Consider the following 20,732-nt stretch of genomic DNA (forward strand, 5'->3'; position numbering starts at 1 on the left):
AACACAAAGCATAGTGGTAAGTACTACAGGAATTATAAAGACAAGACAACACTTTCAGTAGCTAATGTTTTAAGCAAGGAAACTTTATAGATAATGTAGGGTCTTAAAATGTAAGTTAACTTTTCATAAATACCTTTAGGGGATGAAGCAAGGTTATGCAAAGTTGTTAAGGAGAAAAAGAGGATAAAAGAAATGACTGATGAGTCTGAACAGGTTAAAGCATTTTATTAAAATAATCTTGAAAGGAAAATATAATTGAAGTTTGGAAACTTCAAATTTGAAGGGCAATTCAGAGAAATAATGTTGCTTAAAACTACCAAATGAAAAAGCCATTCAAAATATAATTAGTACCACAAATTAATAATTATTTGTGAATGTATACCATCTGATACATAACTCACTGAGCTTTTCAAGTCAAAAATGACATTCCATAGAAAATACTGGCTTTTTACTCAAATAGTAAAAATTATAAAATATTATTTTTAAATAAAGCACATTATAAAATTCAGTTAACATATACTTTCTCTTTCAAAAAAGCAGCTGAATAACTCAAAGTTTTTTCTGTGATTCCTCCAAAAATTTATATACTGTACAGTAACTCAAAACTTTGTTCATATGTATATAGGTGCCTATACAGTATTACTCTAAAACGCCTAATGATTTATTCTACAAATGTTTGTTGAGTATCAACAATCTGAAAGCACTATGCTAGCAACCTAACATACAAAGATGATAAAACTAGGCACTTGCCTTCAAGTAGCTTTAAGGGGAGGCACACTAAAAATAATTTAAACAGATTTTGGTCCCTGCCATGATAAAGGTATGCAAATAAGGCCAGTCAGAGCATATCAAAAGGGCATATAGATAAGACAGGGGACCAAGGAGAGAAACCAAGAGATACTTTGTGCAGAAGATAACTCCTGAACAAAGTCTGAGACTTAAAGGATAAGTGGCATTTTGCACTTTGGGGAATCAATAAAAGGCAGATATTCAGGAGGGCATGACTGGAAGAAAGAAGGTTGGGCACAGCTCAGGATGGTTAGAACTATGGTGCTTATCTCTATTTGTGCCAACATAGGCCTACTTTTCGACATTTCTCTCCAGTCTTTATTTTTTTCAAATACTATTTTTTTTATTTGGTATAATCCATATATAACTATTTATTTTTCGCCCCCAAGTCTTGTGTTATTCCAGCTTCTGTTAGCATGTCAAAGAAAAGTCCTCTCTTGTGTATCAAATTCTGTGGTGTTTCAAATTCTGTAATTCTTCCAGAGTCTAGAACAAGTACCCTGCAATGTGAAAAGAATCCAGTCAGGTAAACTATAATCAGTATTTCAGTTCATCTTTCTTGTTCTTGCAACTGTAAAGTTTAAATTACTAGGTAAGTTCTGCCAGTACGAAATAAAAGTACAATTTGACTCAGGAAATATATCAAGTTTTCTAATATTCTCTTAGCATTAATGCTTTCCTCTAATTATTTTGTAAAGTATCTTCCATACTATTAGGGGACACTTTGTATCTCTCAGCACAGATAAAATCCATTATTAGTGGCAAGTAATTACTGTGTTTCAGACATGCAATCGCTATCTCTATAGAAATTGTTTTATTTCTGAAAACAAATAAAGCATACCTGTCTGAATCAATGATAGAATGCAGTCTGTGAGCAATTGTCAGGATGGTGCAATCAGAAAACTCCTTCCTGACTGTGGTCTGCACCAAGTTATCAGTCTCAAAATCGATAGAGGCTGTTGCCTCATCCAAGATGAGAATTTTTGTTTTTCTCAGCAAAGCACGAGCAAGACAGACTAGCTGTCGTTGTCCAACACTGTTATAAAAAATAGTAAAATGGTCTCAACAATGGATTTTATGGTCACACACTTCCTATTTTAAAATTCTGATGACATTGTTATTCTCTTCCTAAGCCACATTCATTCATTCTTTAAGAAGTATCCCCTGAGTGATTATACCAGACTCTGGTCCAAGTTCTGCAAATAGAACAATGAATTAAACAGACAAAAGTCTGTGGGTTTTCATGGGGAGACAAAAAATAAACAAGATAAATGATCAAAAGGCATAAGAAGAATTCGAATATACAGAAAGGCAGGATATAAAATGTGGGCATGGGGTGGACATTTTTGAGGAGCATGCCAAAGAAATCCTCAGAGACGACGCCTTTAAATTCAAGACCTGAGGAAAATGAAAAGTGAATCCTGCAGATTTCCAATGGGAACTTGCTCCTGGCAAGGTGATGGGCAGATGTAAAATTCCTGAGGCAGGCAGGAAGTGGCCTGGCATATTCAAGGAACTGTAAGAAGCCAAGGAGGCCAAGGTGGCAGAAACAGAGAGAGGGAGAGCGGGGAGTAAGCAAAGAAGAAGCTGAGTCATGCAGGCTGTGTCTCTTAGGTGCAGAGAGGGTGTAATTGCTTTTCCTTAGGTTTCTGGTCGGAGAAGGAAATGGTAACCCACTCCAGTACGCTTGCCTGGAAAATGCTATGGACTGAGGAGCCTACCTACGTCCATGGGGTCGCCAAGAGTCGGACACGACTGAGCAACTTCACTTTCACTTTTCATTTTCATGCACTGGAGAAGGAAATGGCAACCCACTCCAGTATTCTTGCCTGGAGAATCCCAGGGACAGAGGAGCCTGGTGGGCTGCCGTCTATGGGATCGCACAGAGTCGGACACGACTGAAGTGACTTAGCAGCAGCAGCAGGTTTCTGATCACATAAAGGGACTGTCCTAAGACAATAGTGGTGAAGATAAAGCAGCACTTTGTTGTTGTTCAGTCTTTCAGTCGTGTCTGACTCTTTGCAACCCAACGGACTGGAACATGCCAAGCTTCCCTCCCTTCCTATCTCCCAGAGTTTGCTCAAACATTTCTTTCCGGAAGAAAGCTATTCGGGTAGGAGTCTTTACTAAAGAGGAGTCAGTTAACTAATGACTTTCCACACTGCATTGTTGCTTTCTTTCCCCTTCATTTTCCTTCACCAGCAGTTTTCCAGCTGGTGGCTACCTTCTCTCTCTTCTCTAGAAGGAATCAGCCAATGATGTCCTTTGAACAACAAAACCCATGGTGGCTCAGGAGTGATTTCCCTCTGGGGCCAACTGGTTTCTAAAAAGCCTGGAACGAGTAACTCAGGCAAGCTCTGTTCTTCGCAGCTTACCTGAGGTTTTCACCACCCTCTGAAATCTCATGCAGCAGCTTCTTGGGAAGGGACTGCACAAACTCTTTTAAGTGACATAGTTCCAGCACCTCCCATAGCTCATGATCAGGATACTTGTCTAGGGGATCCAGGTTCATTTGAAGGGTTCCAGAAAATAGAACAGGATCCTAGAGAATAGAACAATCACTGGTAATCTTATTGTCACATGAGGCATGCATACTTTAAATAAGGAAAAAGCAAAATGATGAAAAGCTAAATAGTTACCAAATTCATTTTATATTGAAACCAAAAGCTGAAGGTCAGAATAAGCTGTGTTTGATTAAATCATTATAAACTTCCTGATACTACTTCTTTCTCTAGTTCATAATGTTGACGACAGCTTTCCAACCACAATAATAATGATGATAGTAGTCACCATTTAGTCAGAGATATAATATAATATGGGCTTCCCAGGTGGCTCAGTGGTAAAAGAATCCAGCTGCCAATGCAAGAGATGGGGGTTTGATCCCTGGGTCGGGAAGATCCACTGGAGAAGGAAATGGCAATCCACTCCAGTATTCTTACCTGGAGAATCCCAGGGACAGAGGAGCCTTGTTAGCCACAACCCAAGGGGTTGCAAAAGAGTCAGACATGAGCTAGCAACTAAACAACAATGTAATATATAATATAGAGAAGAATAGAATAAATGTATCTATAGTATGTATATAACATTATCAATTAGTCCACCAACCAGAAATAAGGAAGCAAACACTCTTGTTAGATAGCGAACTAGATGTTTCAAAAGCTCCTGTCCAAGGACACACAGAAAGTAAGTGCTTAAGCAGAATTCAAAGACAAGTCCATGCTTTTTCCAATACATTTACACATCTAGTGAAACTGCATTTTACTACACCTGTTTTGATTTATAAGAAAGGAATGACAGTTTTTTTCTCCACCAATTTTTTTCCCTTCCAAAATTTACTTAAATTTGTTCCAAAGTAAATTCATGAATGCCAGTATATGTTTAAACAATATGACAAAGAGATGATAGCATTTTTAGAAGCAAACATAAACATACTTCATAAATTCTCAGCTCAAATCTTTCAAACACAACTGAATGAGTCATATTTGGCTGTAGAAGCATATTATTGAGCCGATTTGCATACTTGTTAATGATCAAGTTCCTCTGATGCCACAGATGGAAAAATCAAAGGAGTTGGAAAAAAAGATCTAACTGAATTATGGTTCCTTTCATTTTTTAAAAAATACTTCTAAACCTCAAGTCAAAAAGTCAAAAAAATCAAAATTCAACAAAGTACCAACTAAGCAAAAGCCTCACTAATTGCTTTTTTCTTCTAAAATTTCTGGTAAGTGGGATCTAACTGCCAACTAGAGTAAACTTGACTATCGTGGAAGACTTAACGTGACTTTTTCAAACAGATAAATGCACTTAGAAAGAATGCATCAGGGTAGTTTCAGTATGATTTCTTCATTTTAATTTTATTTGTATTTACTATTATGAAGGAAACTTGCAAAGCAACATACTAGTTTTTCAAACAGATAAATGCACTTAGAAAGAATGCATCAGGGTAGAGTATTTAATAGGATTTAATTGCATAGTTATTTTTCACAATATATTTAAAATAATTTGGCTCTCAAATCCAAATGTATAGGCTTGAAAGGAATATATTCTTAAAAAAACAACAAAAAAGAAGAAGTTTACCAGAGGGAGTTAAGAAAGACTAGCAGTAAAACAGTCTTTACCTGTGGAATAATATTGAGTTTGCCACGAAGGTCATGAAGCCCAATAGTAGATATGTCAATTCCATCAATTATAATTTTACCTCCTGATCTTTCTACAATTCGAAAGAGGCAGTTTGATAGTGTTGATTTGCCTGCTCCAGTTCGTCCCACAATTCCAATCTATAATGAATGTATCATAAACAATTTACACCGTACTTTGTGTAAGGGAAGGAGACCTTTGTACTGACAAAAAATACATTATGTGTCTGGTAAATGGGATCTAACTGCCAACTAGAGTAAACTTGACTATCGTGGAAGACTTAACGTGACTTTCAAGGATCCATCTTTATCTAGATACCACTTACTCTGGTGGCTCAGAGGTACAGAACCTGCCTGCAGTGCGGAAGACCTGGGTTTGACCCCTGGATAGGGAAGATCCCTGAAGAAGGAAATGGCAACTCTTTTCAGTATTATTGGCTGGAGGATTCCATGGACAGAGGAGCCTGGTGGACTACGGTCCTGAGTTGCCAAGAGTTGGACCCAACTGAGCAACTAACGCTTTCACTTTACTCACTAGAAAGGCTTGGGCTAATTTGTGTGTTTCCTCTGGTTTTTGAATAGTTTAGTTATCACCCAGCAAAAACTGCCCCAGGCAGAGCAGATCATCCCTGAATCATCCCTGAAACAGCCATTAAATGCGGGGTTGAAAGAGAGACTGATAAAGCGGTTGATTCCATGAGACTTTCTGAATGAGGCTTCTCTACCATTCTTCCTCCAAAACAAACAAGCAAACAAAGGAGATGGGAACCCTTTGCTGAGATAGGCTAGAAAATCTAAAGGAAAGCCTGCAAAACAACTATTGCATCAAAACTACTAAGGGTGGTCACAGATCAAGTCTGGGGATTTTGGACTTTTGGACAAAAGTAATCGGCTTGTCATAAGCATCCAGTGATTGCAGTGTTCCTTTGGCCACGAGATCTGAAGCAACCTCTTCTGGGTGTTGGTTCGTGTCTTGGTGTTAATGGAAACACTGCATGGAGAGAACATTTGGTGCCTGGTTTGCCCTAATTAAAGATCTTAAATCTTAAATCTGACATACTACATCCGAAAAACCAGGAATACACTGAATGAAATAGAATGATTAAAATTCCACAATTATTTCCAAAAATTAATTTGTCCTTGAGGCCACCTCAGTGGACCTGGTTTAGAGGGTTAGAAAAGGAGAATTTGGGGTTATCTGAAACAAGTCTCAGGAAAGGGGAAAGTGGAATACTGCTGTTCATTAAATTTTTTTTATCTTTATTTATTTGTAAAATATCAATCTGATCAGGGAAATAATATATTTTCATAAAACAGTTTGAAAAAATATAGAGGTGAAAATCATCTAAAATCCCAACACCTGGAGAGAATCACTGTTTATATTTTGTAACCATTCTTTTTGCTATTAGTAATATGCCTATCTGTTTGCTTTTTTAAAACACAAAAATGATACACTGTCAAAAGATTTGTATATTGTTCTTATTAACTAAATTACATCTCAAGCATTTTCCCATTTCACTGATAGTCTTGGAAAACATAATGTCACTGACTATACAAATATTCTCACCTGTGTATTACTGGACAGTAACTATTATCTTACTGCCTTATTGTTGCACTTCACTTACTAGAGGAAGTAAAAATAAAATATACTAATAATACTGTATGTGTAGCCAAAGGAAATGAAATTTGTATGATGAGAAATATTCACTCCCAAGTTCATTGCAATATTACAGTAGCCAAGAAAATATCAAAACAACCTAAATATGTGCTATGGATGAATGGATAAAGAAAGTGTATATATATATACATATACATACATACACATATATAATTCTGCCATAAAAAATGTAGAAAATCCTACCATTTGTGGTAACATGGGTGAACCTGTAGGACATTATGCTGAGCAAAAGAAGCCAGACAGAGGAAAACATTTTATGATCTCACTTACATGTGTAATCGCAAAGTGTCAAACTCACAGTACCAGAAAGTAGATAGTGCTTACCAGGGGTTGAGTGGGAAAATGGGATATAAACTTTCAGTTATAAGACACATAAATTCTAGATATCTAAGACATAGCATGGTGACTATAGTTAATAACACAGAAATTTGCTAAGAGATCTTAAGTGCTTAAAATTATGATAATAATTTCACAATTTATTCATATCAAGCTATATACTCTATGTATACTGTACACTCTAAATATATACAATTTTCATTTGTTAATTATACCTCAATGTAGGTAAAAATAGTACAATCATGTTTCATAATAGATTATGAACAATTTAAAATATATATTTTTATTTGTAGAGGAAAAATTTATTCTTTACATACCAACGTCTTTACTATTTTTAAATGAAATTTGAACAAATGACCATTTTATACTCCATACCACAGTATATTTTGGCCTTGAGAATAAATATATTCAGATAAAAGGTAAAGTGAAACTTATGAAATATTTATGGTACCTTCTCTTCCCCATGAGTCTGGAAAGTGATATCTTGTAATGCTAAACCAAGATCATCTCGGTATCGAGCTCGATAATCAACAAACTCCACTATCCCTTTACTGGGCCATTGTGATGGAGGCCTCTTAGACGTTATCCAGGGTGCCTTAAAACAAATAAATACTTTTTAAACTGCAATTACAATAAAAATACCTTCCCTCCAAAAGAAAATAATTCTCAGGCATAAAAACAGAAGTGATGAAACAAAAATGAGGAAAGACAACATTTGTAAATATTATGATTTTTCTGAAAATAGTTTTAAATAATACCAACATAAAACTTCTCATCTAGTTATAAGAAGATTTTATAAATCAATTTTCACTCATAAAAAGGCTTCCCATCTTCTATTAAGTTATCAATAAAAGTCTTCTATAACTTTATAAAGGATATGAAAGTAACCTAGAATTTTAATTGACAGGGGACAGTTTGTCATTTATTTCCCACATACTGAGTGTTTACCGCACCAGTCAATGCTTTAGTTGTTGGAGATTTAGCAGTGAGAAAAACATAATAAATAATAAACATAAACTCTCCCTTCGGGAGAGTACTTGCTGGTGAGGAGAGACAGAAAGAATCATACAGTCTATGCAGAATATCGTTGCTGTTGTTGCTCAGTTGCTAAGTTGTATTCGACTCTTTTGTGACCTCATGGACCGTAGGTCACCAGGCTCCTCTGTCCATGGGATTATCCCGGCAAGAATACTGGAGTGGGTTGCTGTTTCCTCCTTCAGGGGATCTTTCTGACCCCGGGATCAAACCCGTGTTTCCTGCAGTGGCGGGTGGATTCTTTACCACTGGCCGCCAGGGAGGCCCATGCAGAATGTCAGTTGATGATAAAGTTTTGAAGGTCAGGAAATAGGCAGTGTTGGTGTAATTTTAAGTAGGGTGGTTAAGAAAGTCTTGATGGACCTGATTGGGAAACAAGCCATTTGGATATCAGAGGAAGGGCTTTCCAGGTAAAAGAAGCTAGGTGCATAATCTGAGGACCTGAGACACTGGAGGAAGAACAGGAGCTGGAATACAAAGAAGAGTGTGGTGCCTGGCCAGTGAGGGGAAGTGTTTTCATGAAGGGAAGTGATCACAAGCACCAGATGATAGGCTAGGTAGAGTGAAGACTGGGAGGCTGCCACTGGTGATGCTGACCAGGGCAGGCACGGTGCAGTGGGGAGTTAGAGCCTGTGTGAGGAGGTTCCAAAAAAGAAGGAGAAAAGGAGTTAGAGCAAGTACAGGAACTATTCCCAAGAATTTTGCTGTAAAGAGGAGCAGAGAAATGGGGCTATTTTAGAGTAAACATGGTTATTTGGACGTATTTACTTTTTTCCACATCAAGAGTTTTTGTAATGGTATCTCTCACCTTATAAGGCATCAAATTATATAAAGGTAATTTTTAAAAATGTGTGTGCACACACACATTTTATTCTTTTTTTTTGCAAAATAAAAAAATATATATTAATAGCAGAAGGTTTAGAAAATACAGAAAACAACTTATTTTTCCTTTATTTTGTCCATGGCACGTGGCATGTGGGATCTTGGTTTCTAGACCAAGGATCAAAACCGCATTCCCTGAATTGGAAGTGTGGAATCTTAACCACTGGGCTACTAGGGAAGTCCTGAGAATGATAAAATTTTTATATAGTCCTTACATAGCAGTAGGCTGAACAAACTAAATGCTGATAATTATGATTGTTTTTGTGAAGGTAGACTAATCTTTCAAGAAAGTTTTGGGAAAAATGAAGGTAAGACTCAGGCAAGAATCTGGAGGAAGAATCAACATTTAGGTAGAAGTTGGAGTATGCAGAAAATATTTTAGCATACTTGTAGGCTGAAAGGAGCCAAGGGGTTAGGGTGCTGAAGTTAGGACTTAGAGAAGATGGTTAATGGAACAAGGTCTGAGAAAAGACATGAAGAGATGCTACCAAAAATACAACTGGAAATCTGTAGGTTTTTATTTGGAGGAGGAATACACCTTCCTGAGTTATAAGCAAAGGAGGAATTTTTCATGAAGATTTAGATATCTTTATAGTCAGATTGAAGAAGATATAGAAATTCAACATATAACCTTTATCATCTGCCCTATTAATTCATGGAACTGGGAGACAGAAGTAACTGAAATTAACAAAATATGCAGATAATGCAACCATTATACTCGGTCAATAGTCTAATTCTTCTGTCCCTCAAATTATACTTAATTAAAGGGAAAAAAGCAGACTGATTTATTCTCCTCCTCCTTCCCATCCACAGAGATGCTAATGATGAGTAAATGGAACAGAAGGTATAAACAATAAAGGCGTACTTAATTTTTAAATTATACAATCAGACTGTAAATAATTAAGAGCTGACTATATTAAGATACTTCTCAATGTAAAATCTTTACAAAGTTGTAATCAGAGGTTGCATATTTTACTCTACATTGGTAGGGGACAAATCACTGTGCCTCTTAAAAACAGGTGATCATGTTTCATTTTTATAACAAATACAGGTTTGGTTCAGAATTGATTTTCAGAATGTCCATTCAAGGTGTACTGCAATATCTTAAATTCTGTATCTGCTTATTGGTTATTCATGAGTACTTACCTCTTTATCCATAGTTTCATATTCACAAACTCTTTCAATGGAAACTGCATTGGCTTCAATTTCACATGCTTTCCTTACCCAAAAATTCAGGGTTTGAGTAATCTGGGAGTGAAAAACCAAGAGCTTAATGAATAAGTATCAGTCTTTTACACAACGTTAATAATACTTTACAAAGCTTTTTTCCCAGAGTTTTAGTATATTTTATCCCTTTGAATTATTTAACAACTTAATTCAAAGTAAGCATTTTTATCTATAGACACACATATGTGCTGTTTTAGGTTTGTTAAATTCATTAATGCCATAAATAATGGTTATTTGGCAGAAGATAGACTGTTCACTATATATTAAAGGTGCCCATACTTGGTGTAAGGAAAGATGAAAACCAAGACTGATGGGATAGGCCCTAAGAAATGTACATCCTAAGTAGGGAAAAATTTGTGCATATTACCTTTGCCACACTTTACCATTTTCCACTAGAAGAAGGATTCTTCTAATTTTCTGACTACAAGTGTCTCCATTTTTTCCCCCAAATTTTACGTTCTTCACACTCACCTTTCCTCAAAATACACGTTCTCCATGGTTATAACCTCAAATGTAGCTCTGAAAGTCAAAAAGCCCTCACAATTCAAATTTTTCTTGAGTTTGTTGTTAAAAGATTTGATGGCCAACCTGACTTGAACTAAAGTGGGCCTCTTTAAAGTGTTGATTTAATTGACTCATGCTACACATTCACATGTTTCACTGCAGAACAAATAGTTTGATTACAGAGTTCTGCCCAGGCACCCCATATACTATATATATGCATGTGTGCATGCCAAGTTTCTTCAGTCATGTCCAGCTCTTTGCAACTGTATGGAATGTAGCCCGCCAGGTTCCTTTATCCATGGGATTCTCCAGGCAAGAATACTGGAGTGGATTGTCATGCCTTCAGCAGGGGATCTTCCCGATCCATGGATCGAACCCATGTCTCATGTCTCCTGCACTGGCCAGCAGGTGCTTCGCTACTAGTGCCACACCTGGGAAGCATGTATGTATGCCTCATCTGCTTTATTCACCTGCTCTCTCACCTGTCGACTACCACTTCTTCAAGCATCTCCAAAACTTTTTGCTGGGAAAATGCTTCCACAACCAGCGGGAGGCAGCAAATGCACTCCAAGAGTTCATCAGTCCTGAAGCATGGAGTTTTATCCAACAGGAATACACAAACTTATTTCCCATTGGCAAAAATGCATGGATTGTAAAGGTTCCTATTTTGATTAATAAAGATGTGTCAGAGCCTAGTTACAAAGATTTAAAATTCATGGTCTGAGACCACAGTTACGTTTGCCCCAACATAACAGATGGACAGGACATGGTAGAGAAAGGCCCTACTCTTGTTGTGTGCATGCATGCTAAGCTGCTTCAGTCTTGTCCGACTCTTTGTGACCCTATGAACTGTAGCCCTCCAGGCTCCTCTCTCCATGAGATTCTCCAGGCAGGAACACTGGAGTGGGTTGCCATACCACCAGGGGATCTTCCTGACCCATGGATTGAACCTGTATCTCTAACGTCTACCCTGTGTTGGCAGGCGGTTTCTTTACACCAGCACCACCTGGGAAGCCCCTACCCTTATTACACTTTATAATCTGTAAGGATAGGAGAGGATGAAATGTCTGGGTGATGATGCAACACTAGGATCCTGGTCCTCTAGCACTGAGCCTTGGGGATCGGCTTTCTTTCTGTGAACTACCTTAGAACGGCTGAGCCAGCTATTTTGCTAGTAGCAAAAGAGAAAAAGAAATGCGCCTCCAGGGTAATCCAGATTTGTCTCTCATTACTTAGTTACTACCATCTCTTATTCAGACAGGAAAAGAAGAGAGCTTAATTAATTGGATTATAAACATGTCATATACCACACAATCATTATTACTTACATTTAGGGCATAGGATATAGACAAACCAACTATTGCTGAATCTATAGAATTGCCAGCCAGCACAGTAAGCACTGCAGTGAAGAACACCATTAAGTTGCCAAGAAATTCAAGTCTAACAGACAGCCACCTGAAATAATGGAAAATATTCCTGAAATGAGATGCAAAAGCTTTGGCGCACTCAATATGAACTCTCCTCTGGGAAATGAAGACATAAACATCAATAGCTGCTTTCTACTTTTTTCTCACTTAGTTAGAACTCAATCAAACATAGGATGGTTGCAATGACAATAAAGAATTTATCTGCATAAAAACATGCTTTACTTTTGAAGAACTTTGCTTTTAAACTTCAGTTCAGTTCAGTCTCTCAGTCATGTCCGACTCTTTGCAACCCCATGAACCGCAGCATGCCAGGCCTCCTTGTCCATCAACAACTCCCGGAGTCCACCCAAACCCATGTCCATTGAGTTGGTGATGCCATCCAGCCATCTCATCCTCTGTCGTCCCCTTCTCCTCCTTCCCTCCATCTTTCCCAGCATCAGGGTCTTTCCAAATGAGTCAGCTCTTTGCATCAGGTGGCCAAAATATTGGAGTTTCAGCTTCAACATCAGTCCCTCCAATAAACACCCAGGACTGATCTCCCTTAGGATGGACTGGTTGGATCTCCTTGCAGTCCAAGGGACTCGAAAGAGTCTTCTCCACACCACAGTTCAAAAGCATCAATTCTTCTGCGCTGAGCTTTCTTCACAGTCCAACTCTCACATCTATACATGACCACTGGAAAAACCATAGCCTTGACTAGATGGACCTTTGTTGGCAAAGTAATGTCTTTGCTTTTTAATATGCTGTCCAGGTTGGTCATAACTTTCCTTCCAAGGAGTAAACTTAATCAGAATTAAAAAGAAAAAGGAAAGAACACCAGCTGAAATGATGCATTTATTTTAAAATCTCATTGGAAAATCACTTACCTTCCTGATTACATGCACATTTTATACAATAAAATTAATCTCTAAAAGTTAAAATGTGCCCAAGTACTATTTAACATCCCCCCCCTACTGGGTGAAATGTATAGCTTCAAATTCAAAATATTATAAATTGTTGTATGCAAATAAAATTTATGTGCACATACATAAATACAACATAGGGTCATATCTTTAGTAATTCTAATAGCATCCTATGTAACTTTAAAAAAACGTAGGATCTTATATTTACATAAGTAGCATGGACTGTTCATATGGATATAAATAGATGTACTTTAACTTAAATGTGTATTAAATACTAGAAATATTTAAGGTTTTAATATTTTTGATGAAATGTTACTAAAAATACCCTATTTAGAGGTCAATAAACAAAACATCCAGGAAGGGACTAGTCCTGAATTAGGTATGTGGATATGACTTACCTGTTTGAAATCACGTTGTTGTAGAAACAGACCAAGTTCTCATTCACCACCTCTTTGTTTTGCTGGATGAACCTCTGTTCATGTCCAAATGCCCTGATAGTGGACACTCCCAGCAGAGTCTCGCAAAAATGGGAAATAACTGGAGAGTGAGATGCTCCTGCCAATCGTCGAATCTGCCGAGAGCTCGCCATGTAGTATCTCTAACAGGAAAACAGAAGGAGGTGGTCTTGCAGATATAGCCAAAATTTCTTCAGCAGTTTGAAACTGGCAAGATTCGTGTGTAGTGGGCTAATGAGCAGCTCCCAAAATTTAAGTTCAAGTTCTAATCTGCATCGCCTGTGAATATGACCTTATTTGGAAAGAGGATATTAGCAGATGTCATTAATGTCTTGAGATGAGATCCTTAGGGTTGGCCTGAAATCCAGACTGAGTGTTATAAAAAATAGAAAAGGAGAAGACACAGACATAGGGAGAAACCCATGGAGGACAAGATTGGAGTGATGTACCTGGGAGCCAAGGAAAATGCCAGGGGTCACTGACAGTCACCAGAAGCTAGGACAGAAGCATACAACGGAGGCCTACTCCTGGATTTTGCACTTGGGGCCTCTAGGACTGTGAAAGAATACAATTTCTTTACTTATGTAAAGTAACACCAAGTTTGTTATAGGAGCCCCAGGAAAGGAATGTACCTTTGTAACAGTGAAAGTGAAAGTGTTAGTAACAGTAAAAGGCCCAAATTCTGGACAGCACAACTCTAACATAAGTGGGCAAAATTTCACCTTGGTAATGTTCTCAAACAACCATTATTGAGTACCTACTGTGGAAAAAGCTCTATGTTAAATAGTTGAAAGCATGGCCAGGTGGTTAACCTATTAAATGAAGGAAGCCTACCAAGTGCACAAACAATAATATTTTTGTGATAGCAAATGTGTTCAGTCGCTCAGTCATTTCCAACTCTTTGCAATCCCATGGACTATAGCCCACCAGGCTCCTCTGTCCATGGAGTTTTCCAGGCAACAACACTGGGGAAGGTTGCCATTCGCTTCTCCAGGAGATCTTCCTGACCCAAGGATCAAACCCATGTCTCTTGCATTGTAGGCAAATTCTTTACCATCTGAGCTATCTATACCTAACTATAATTATGGAAAATTTTTTCCACTAAAAAATTTCAATATGACCACAGTTATAATTGGTGCTTCCCCTCTGGACAGTTGGGATGAGTAGACTGTGGAGAGCTAGAAGGAGTAAGCCTGAGTTAATTGGACCATCATTCATCAACCCCAAATAGTTGTTATAAACCAGAAATGAAAATAAACAGTTGCCAAATCTTGAAATTTTTTTTCAGGAAAATCTTTTATGTAAAATTCCTGACTTTAAAAATGTCTTCATTTTAGTAAAAAACATTGAGCTAGCTAAATGAAAACATATCTGAAGCCACATGTGGTCTATCATCTTGGAGTTTACAAGCTCTGCTCTATGCTAAGTGCTCTGGAGAATACAAAGGAAGATGGCATTCTGAGCCTGCCAGGGGACTTAAGAGATTGTCCCAAAGAGAGTTTCATAACAGTTCAATGAATTGTTGAAGCCCTGGAGTCTCTCCATAAAATTATAGAGAGCTCTGAGCTTAAGTACCTTTGATCTGGATTAATGCTTGTCATACTTCAGCAAAAATTACCAAAGGATTATAAAAACACAGATTTCTGGGGCCCAATCTGAGAGATTTTTCATCCCCCCACCCCAGCTCTATTAGGGTATGATAAATAAAAATTATACATATTTACTTGCAAAATATGATATTTTTAAAAGAAGAGGTACAATTGGAGATTCTGATTCAATAGGTCCATGGGTCCAGGGACCACACTTTGAGTAGCACTGATCTAAAGCAAACTTCTTATCCTACAGGTGAAAGAAATGAAGGTTGGAAAGGGATGTGATGTACCAAGCACAGGAGTCAAGAAAGTGACTAGAATTTGAGGCTCCTGAATCTATGTCCTGGGTTCAACCTATTAAGTTCCCCTTCACAAAACATGGTTTCTAGACTCTTTTCCATTCCTAGTCACCCTATTATAGTGCACCAACCACAAAATTTTCATTTGTGATACACTTTGTTGTTTTTGGTTTTTTAAGCAGATACAACTGATTCTCAACATCATTCATCAATTTTTTTGGTTATTCTTTTAAACTATAAGACATAGCGTCTGTCCCAGAGCACTTACAATCTTATTGAGGAGACAATTTTAGGTCCACTAAAAAATAAGACAACAACAAAACAGCCTACAAAATAATATAGCATAATATAATAATATACTGTAATAATATAGTTTAATAAGTCCATAATACCTTCACAAGTCATATCTTTGCACTATATTGGTAGAGAATGCTTCACACAGAAAGTAGAATATAACCTATGCATAAAGAGTAAGATCCAGGTGACAGAGAGAAGAGGGGCATCATAAGAAATAGGAACAATAATGATAGTAGACATGTAGAAATGAGCAAATGATTAACAGCTTGGTTTGGAAAAGTTGGTGGCAAGAATACACAGAAGAACTGTACAAAAAAGATCTTCACGACCCAGATAATCACGATGGTGTGATCACTCACCTAGAGCCAGACATCCTGGAATGTGAAGTCAAATGGGCCTTAGAAAGCATCACTACGAACAAAGCTAGTGGAGGTGATGAAATTCCAGTTGAGCTATTTCAAATCCTGAAAGATGATGCTGTGAAAGTGCTGCACTCAATATGCCAGCAAATTTGGAAAACTCAGCAGTGGCCACAGGACTGGACAAGGTCAGTTTTCATTCCAATCCCTAAGAAAGGCAATGCCAAAGAATGCTCAAACTACCGCACAATTGCACTCATCTCACATGCTAGTAAAGTAATGCTCAAAATTCTCCAAGCCAAGCTTCAGCAATATGTGAACTGTGAACTTTCAGATGCTCAAGCTAGTTTTAGAAAAGGCAGAGGAACCAGAGATCAAATTGCCAACATCCGCTGGATCATCAAAAAAGCAAGAGAGTTCCAGAAAAAACATCTATTTCTGCTTTATTGACTATGCCAAAGCTTTTGATTGTGTGGATCACCACAAACTGTGGAAAATTCTGAAAGAGATGGAAATACCAGACCACCTGACTTGCCTCTTGAGAAACCTGTATGCAGGTCAGGAAGCAACAGTTAGAACTGGACATGGAACAACAGACTGGTTCCAAATAGGAAAAGGAGTACATCAAAGCTGTATATTGTCACCCTGCTTATTTAACTTATATGCAGAGTACATCATGAAAAACAATGGGCTTGAGGAATCAAGCTGGAATCAAGATTGCCAGGAGAAATATCAATCACCTCAGATATGCAGATGACACCACACTTATGGCAGAAAGTGAAGAGGAACTAAAAGCCTCTTGATGAAAGTGAAAGAGGAGAGTGAAAAAGTTGGCTTAAAGCTCAACATTCAGAAAGTGAAGATCATGGAATCTGGTCCCATCACTTCATGGGAAATAGATGGGGAAACAGTGGAAACAGTGTCAGACCTTATTTTGGGGGGCTCCAAAGTCACTGCAGATGGTGATTGCAGCCATGAAATTAAAAGACGCTTACTCCTTGAAAGGAAAGTTATGACCAACCTAGATAGCATATTGAAAAGCAGAGACATTACTTTGCCAACAAAGGTTCATCTAGTCAAGGCTATGGTTTTTCCAGTAGTCATGTATGGATGTGAAAGTTGGACTGTGAAGAAAGCTGAGCGCTGAAGAATTGATGCTTTTAAACTGTGGTGTTGGAGAAGACTCTTGAGAGTCCCTTGGACTGCAAGGAGATCCAACCAGTCCACTCTAAAGGAGATTAGTCCTGGGTGTTCTTTGGAAGGAATGATGCTAAAGCTGAAACTGCAGTACTTTGGCCACCTCATGCGAAGAGTTGACTCATTGGAAAAGACTCTGATGCTGGGAGGGATTGGGGGCAGGAGGAGAAGGGGACGACAGAGGATGAGATGGCTGGATGGCACCACCGACTCGATGGACGTGAGTCTGAGTGAACTCCAGGAGTTGGTGATGGACAGGGAGGCCTGGCGTGCTGCGGTTTATGGTGTCGCAAAGAGTTGGACATGACTGAGCGACTGAACTGAACTAGGAATAACTGAACTCCAATAAGAATTTTAAAATTAGGATTTTGAGAAAACATTAAATTACAAGAACTGCATCCTTTCATATAAAGAACTTCAAAACACTATTATATTTAATTCAAACAAGAGTTAAGAAATTTTGTTTTTACACTAGAGCCTCCCCGTGACATTATCTTGGAATTCAAATTGGCTGACTGCATTTTAATTAGAATATAAATGTATACACCTATCATGAGATCTGTTTAGTACTTCTAGCAATGGTTTCTTGATAGTAGGGTAACAGGGCAAAAGGGAATATTTGTTTCTCTCTTGAATCTTCAGGCAAATTGCCTTTCTGATAGAATGTAAATAACACCCGGGTTTTGTGGTGGCCATGAAAATGCACAACTCAGTTCTCTTGTTGCCGGGCACATCGCTGACTGACAGCGAGGCTGCTGCCTTTCCAAATCCACTCCTATTTTAGAATGGAGGCCACTTGTCCCTCAGGTGGCTCCCAGGAAATGACTCAGCAGGGAAGGGGTGTTAAAACAGACTCATTCAGAGGTCACGTGGGAGTATCAATGGGCAGTATTGGTTGTGGATTTTCCCTTCATTCAACCAAACCTCTTATGAAACTGTTCTGCAGTCCGAGACTTCCTACCCAATCCTCTTCGTTTCCCTTCTTCCTCAGACTCCTAACCATCTGAGCCATTAGGGAAGCCCAACTAGTATTTGACTGTGAACTTGGAAGTTATTAAAACATAAAAATCCATGAACTTACCTGTATAGTGAAATAGAGGAAAACCAAGGGAATAACCCCCAGAATGAAGAGTGGTAAAGCTCCCACAATGACCAAAACTGTTCCAATAACATCCAGTGTACAATTCACCCAGGTCCGTATGTAGTAATGGAAACGCATATCAATTATAAACATGTCCTGAAAAATTTGACATCAGATCACTTTATTTTTAACTTTTTATGGTTTAAAATGAGGGGAGGAAGACATATATCAGTCAGTGCAAAAATAAAAATATTTACCCAGAAGTGACAATCTGAATCTTAAATGATTTTTGCCCTCCTCAACTCACCCCCACATATTTTTCAGTTATAACAATTAAGAGGGTTTTATAGTCCCAAGATGTCAATGATCAAGCAATCTGCATTTCCCAATCACAACTACATGACACTTGGTTTATACGGCTGCCGTATTTTAAGGTTATGGCTATGCACAGTCTAATACAGGAGCCACTAGCAAATATATGGCTATTGAGTACTTGAAATGTGGCTACTGCAAATTGAGATATAACCCAAGTCTATAACACAAATCAGATTCTGGAGATTTTGTAAGAATAAAAAATCAAAATATGCAATTAATATTTTTACATTTATTACACTTTAATGTTTCAGATATTCAGATATTCTGTGTCAGATACTCTACACATTAAGATATATTATTATAAATAACAATTTCAACTGTTTCTTTTTAATTTTCTGTTGTTGCTACTAGAAAATTTTAAATTACCTATGTGGTTTGCATAATATTTTACTGGACAATACAATTAAAAGTACTTAGCTGTAAATACGATGGGTAAAACCCTATAGGTAAGCAGAGACATTCTGGGAACCTCTAGCCATTCCTCATTTGTTACTAGTGAGTTGATAGTTTTTTTAAAAGCTTTTTAAAAAGTTTTTTTTTTTAAGTCTTTAAGCAGGCTTAGGGACTTTCCTGGTGGTCCAGTGGTTAAGAATTCACTTTGCAATGCAGGGGATGTGGGTTCAATCCCTGGTCAGGGAACTAAGATCCCACATGCCATGGAGCAAATAAGCCTGTGTGCCATAACTAGGGAGCCCACTTGCCACAACTAGAGAGTCTGTGGGCTGCAGTGAAAAATCTTGCACAATGCAACTTAGACCCAATGCAAAAGAAACAAAGAAAAGAAACAAAGAAAGATATTTTTTAAAAGGTACAATGCTTAAAATCCAGATATCTCAATATAGACTTACATATTTTTCCCCTTCTCTGTCTGATTCTCAAACTCTATGTGTGTAAGAATTGGAGCTATAGACACCAGAGCACATGCACTTCTTGGATTCTTTCAACAATTTTTTAAGAGTTTTAATTATGTGTGTTAGATGTGACTCTGTTATACATCAATTATGAATGTCTCAAGAATTAGAAATTAAACAATGAAATCTACACTGAACATAATCTCGTTTTTTGAGAATGATACTTTTCATAAACGAGATTATAAAGTACTAAATGTGGATCATCATTTATTTACGTATGCCCTCTAATAAGATAGGGTTTCCTTACCTTGGTGAACCTATTGATGACCTGGCCTATGGGATTGGTTTCAAAAAACTGGAGCGGGAGATGCAGCACATTGTCCAACAGCTGAGCATGCAAAACTCGAGAGGCAGCCAAGGATCCCCTGGTGACTACATAGGCTCCAGAGCACACAAAGAGACCTAAACACAAACTGCTATCAGGGACATGTTAACAGCTTAAACTTCAAATTTTAACACTCAAGAAATTGCATATAATAGAACTTATTTTTAATGGAAAACTCAAGTATCAAATTTTAGAATGTGTAACTCTGGACCAAACTAAGTATAAACATACATGGCACACTGAAAATAAATACAGATGCTCTGATGGGGTATCAGAGCAAGGCTCTCTTATTTTTGAGCATAGCTTCTAGAGAAACGCTCTGAAGATAACAGATCAACCAGGTGGATAGAATGTTAGCAACCTATTAACTTTATAACATCCTGAGGGACAATGGTAGTCACTGGTGGTACTAGGCAAACAGTTTCAGTTCTCCTAGCTTCTAGGTCCATGGTAGAATTGTGCTTTTTGGCCCCTTTGTGATTGGAGAGAACAAAGAAATAGTTCTGAACTATTGAGGGAGAAACAACACAGGACACTTCCAGATTAGAGCATTTAATTGTTGGTGTCAGATCTGCTAAAGCTCCTACTCCCTTTGCACGGTGCCTGCCAAAGTTTAAAAAAAAAAAAAAAAGTTGAGTTGCTTTTTCAACTTGGGCTCTAGAATCAGAAAAATCCCCTTCCCAATCAACAATGCACAAGTGGTGTGAGTGACGAATAAACTTTTTTGGTCTGTCAAGCTGCAGAGATGTGGTTGGTGGAAGGGTTGTTCTTGACGAACTAAAAAGTCAGAAAACATAATCAACATGTTGCTTTAGTGGAAAAGGTTAAAAAACTGTTAACAGCATCTATTGACAACTGTGAGCTGTGTTTGACAAAATACTGAATATAACAAGAAAGAGGCAAGCTCAGAAAAGAGCTTTCCAGG

At 37.8% G+C, this 20,732-nt stretch overlaps 1 protein-coding gene across 3 annotated transcripts in view; it reads right to left on the bottom strand.

Moving 5' to 3' along the window:
- LOC102270159 (multidrug resistance-associated protein 1) overlaps positions 1-20,732 on the bottom strand; it is a 97,244-nt gene continuing 76,512 nt past the window's right edge. For all 3 annotated transcript variants that reach the window (XM_070367724.1, XM_070367706.1, XM_070367715.1), the window contains 10 exons: positions 19,730-19,884; positions 18,197-18,352; positions 13,315-13,514; positions 11,916-12,042; positions 10,003-10,104; positions 7,391-7,534; positions 4,908-5,066; positions 3,165-3,331; positions 1,631-1,825; positions 1-1,289 (listed from right to left, as the gene is read on the bottom strand). In XM_070367724.1, the coding sequence (XP_070223825.1) occupies positions 1,157-1,289; positions 1,631-1,825; positions 3,165-3,331; positions 4,908-5,066; positions 7,391-7,534; positions 10,003-10,104; positions 11,916-12,042; positions 13,315-13,514; positions 18,197-18,352; positions 19,730-19,884 (1,538 nt within the window). In that variant the 3' untranslated portion in view covers positions 1-1,156. The remainder of the gene's footprint in view (positions 1,290-1,630; positions 1,826-3,164; positions 3,332-4,907; positions 5,067-7,390; positions 7,535-10,002; positions 10,105-11,915; positions 12,043-13,314; positions 13,515-18,196; positions 18,353-19,729; positions 19,885-20,732) is intronic.

This window comes from Bos mutus, chromosome 1 (assembly GCF_027580195.1).
Source record: "Bos mutus isolate GX-2022 chromosome 1, NWIPB_WYAK_1.1, whole genome shotgun sequence".
NCBI classification, from domain to species: Eukaryota; Metazoa; Chordata; class Mammalia; order Artiodactyla; family Bovidae; genus Bos; species Bos mutus.